General features: G+C 36.2%; 1 protein-coding gene across 1 annotated transcript in view; it reads right to left on the bottom strand.

The window, feature by feature from the left end:
• Nucleotides 1–1,285: 1,285 nt before the first annotated feature.
• LOC137651119 (prestalk protein-like) overlaps nucleotides 1,286–2,500 on the bottom strand; it is a 2,373-nt gene continuing 1,158 nt past the window's right edge. The window contains exons 1-2 of the mRNA XM_068384257.1: nucleotides 2,041–2,500; nucleotides 1,286–1,908 (exon numbers count right to left, since the gene is read on the bottom strand). The exon at nucleotides 2,041–2,500 is cut by the window's right edge and continues 1,158 nt beyond it. Coding sequence (XP_068240358.1) covers nucleotides 1,286–1,908; nucleotides 2,041–2,500 — 1,083 coding nt within the window. The remainder of the gene's footprint in view (nucleotides 1,909–2,040) is intronic.

The following is a 2,500-nucleotide window of genomic DNA, read 5'->3' as shown; positions in this document are numbered from 1 at the left end:
AAATTTAGTATTACATCCGCCAACGAAGCTGGAAGGAGGTTATGTTTGTGTGTGTTTGTTTGTGAACAACTTCCTGGCCACAATTTTAATCGTAGAGTAATGAAACTTGCAGGGATTAACTGTTATGTATAAAGCTGAAAATACTCAGATTTTGGAGGGTCAAGGTCATGGTCAAGCAAAATATCCAATTCAAGTAATCATCCATAAGTTTGGACATCGTTGTCACAGAGACTTCAAACTTGGTTCATATTTGACTGTATGATAATCCACGCCAATAATACTTGCTAAGGTCGAAGGTCAAGGTCAAGGTAAAAAAATAAGCTGCTGCCGCGGAGGTCTGCGCTTTGCAGAGTGCCCCTCTAGTTTTACTAATATATTGCAACGGAGCAAAATGAAAAAAAAAACATTCTGGTACACTTTTCAATATTTTGTAATATTCATCCGATGAATAAATATTGTATAAATTCTATAATCTACTCAGCTCATAGTAAATCTTGTATATTTTTTTATTAGTCTCACAGGAAATGTATAATATTATTCGCTTAAAAGCTTCCTCGAAAAAAATAATATTACGTGCTGTCTGGATATAATATTATCTGAAGACATAAGAAAGATTTTAGCTTAATAATATATGAGGATGTGAAGTGCTTAACAGGTTATGTTTTTATTATCATTATTATAATTTCTATAAAATTTTCTTTCTTATTTATTATTATTATTATTTTTATAATTATTATTACTATTAAAGAAATTTGTATTTTCTATAGATTTGTGCTGAATGAATATTCTAATAATAATAATAATAATAATAATAATAATAATAATAATAATAATAATAATAATATTATTATTATTATTATTATTATTATTATTATTATTGAAGAAATATGTATTTCCTATAGATTTGGTCTGAATGAATATTCTAATAGTAATAATAATAATAATAATAATAATAATAATAATAATAATGATAATAATAATAATATTTTTTATTAATTCCATTACTATGAATATAAATATCATACCTATCATGAAATGATCATATTTATCGAAATTAAACACAGCATTTAAACCATCTCATTGAAAATTCATACCCTTAAGCTGTAGGATTAACTGAGGTAATTATCTTATCTATATTTAGTCCATTACGATTTTCATAGTTTCATAATGAGTATGTGTTCATTATAATCATCATCATCATCATCAGATGTTTCTTGTTCACTGCAGGACAAAGCCCTCAGACAATTCTTCAAGTCTGGAGTTTGGCCAACATCATCAGCCGTTTCTACAGTAGTTCAGTGCAGGACAAAGCCCTCAGACATTTATTCAAGTCTGGAGATTGGCCATGATCATCAGCCGTTTCTGGTTCAGTGCAGGACAGAGGCCTCAGACATTTCTTCCAGTCTGGAGTTTGGCCATCATCATCAGCCGTTTCTAGTTCAGTGCAGGACAAAGCCCTCAGACAATTATTCAAGTCTGGAGATTGGCCATGATCATCAGCCGTTTCTAGTTCACTGCAGAACAAAGCCCTCAGACATTTATTCAAGTCTGGAGATTGGCCATGATCATCAGCCGTTTCTAGTTCACTGCAGGACAAAGCCCTCAGACATTTATTCAAGTCTGGAGATTGGCCATGATCATCAGCCGTTTCTAGTTCACTGCAGAACAAAGCCCTCAGACATTTATTCAAGTCTGGAGATTGGCCATGATCATCAGCCGTTTCTAGTTCACTGCAGGACAAAGCCCTCAGACAATTATTCAAGTCTGGAGATTGGCCATGATCATCAGCCGTTTCTAGTTCACTGCAGAACAAAGCCCTCAGACATTTATTCAAGTCTGGAGATTGGCCATGATCATCAGCCGTTTCTGGTTCAGTGCAGGACAGAGGCCTCAGACATTTCTTCCAGTCTGGAGTTTGGCCATCATCATCAGCCGTTTCTAGTTCAGTGCAGGACAGAGGCCTCAGACATTTCTTCCAGTCTGGAGTTTGGCCATCATCATCAGCCGTTTCTAGTTCAGTGCAGGACAAAGCCCTCAGACAATTATTCAAGTCTGGAGATTGGCCATGATCATCAGCCGTTTCTAGTTCACTGCAGAACAAAGCCCTCAGACATTTATTCAAGTCTGGAGATTGGCCATGATCATCAGCCGTTTCTAGTTCACTGCAGGACAAAGCCCTCAGACATTTATTCAAGTCTGGAGATTGGCCATGATCATCAGCCGTTTCTAGTTCACTGCAGGACAAAGCCCTCAGACAATTATTCAAGTCTGGAGATTGGCCATGATCATCAGCCGTTTCTAGTTCACTGCAGAACAAAGCCCTCAGACATTTATTCAAGTCTGGAGATTGGCCATGATCATCAGCCGTTTCTAGTTCACTGCAGGACAAAGCCCTCAGACATTTATTCAAGTCTGGAGATTGGCCATGATCATCAGCCGTTTCTAGTTCACTGCAGAACAAAGCCCTCAGACAATTATTCAAGTCTGGAGATTGGCCATC

The sequence above is a fragment of the Palaemon carinicauda genome, chromosome 12, assembly GCF_036898095.1.
Source record: "Palaemon carinicauda isolate YSFRI2023 chromosome 12, ASM3689809v2, whole genome shotgun sequence".
Classification (NCBI taxonomy): domain Eukaryota; kingdom Metazoa; phylum Arthropoda; class Malacostraca; order Decapoda; family Palaemonidae; genus Palaemon; species Palaemon carinicauda.
This window is presented reverse-complemented; position numbering and strand designations above follow the sequence as displayed.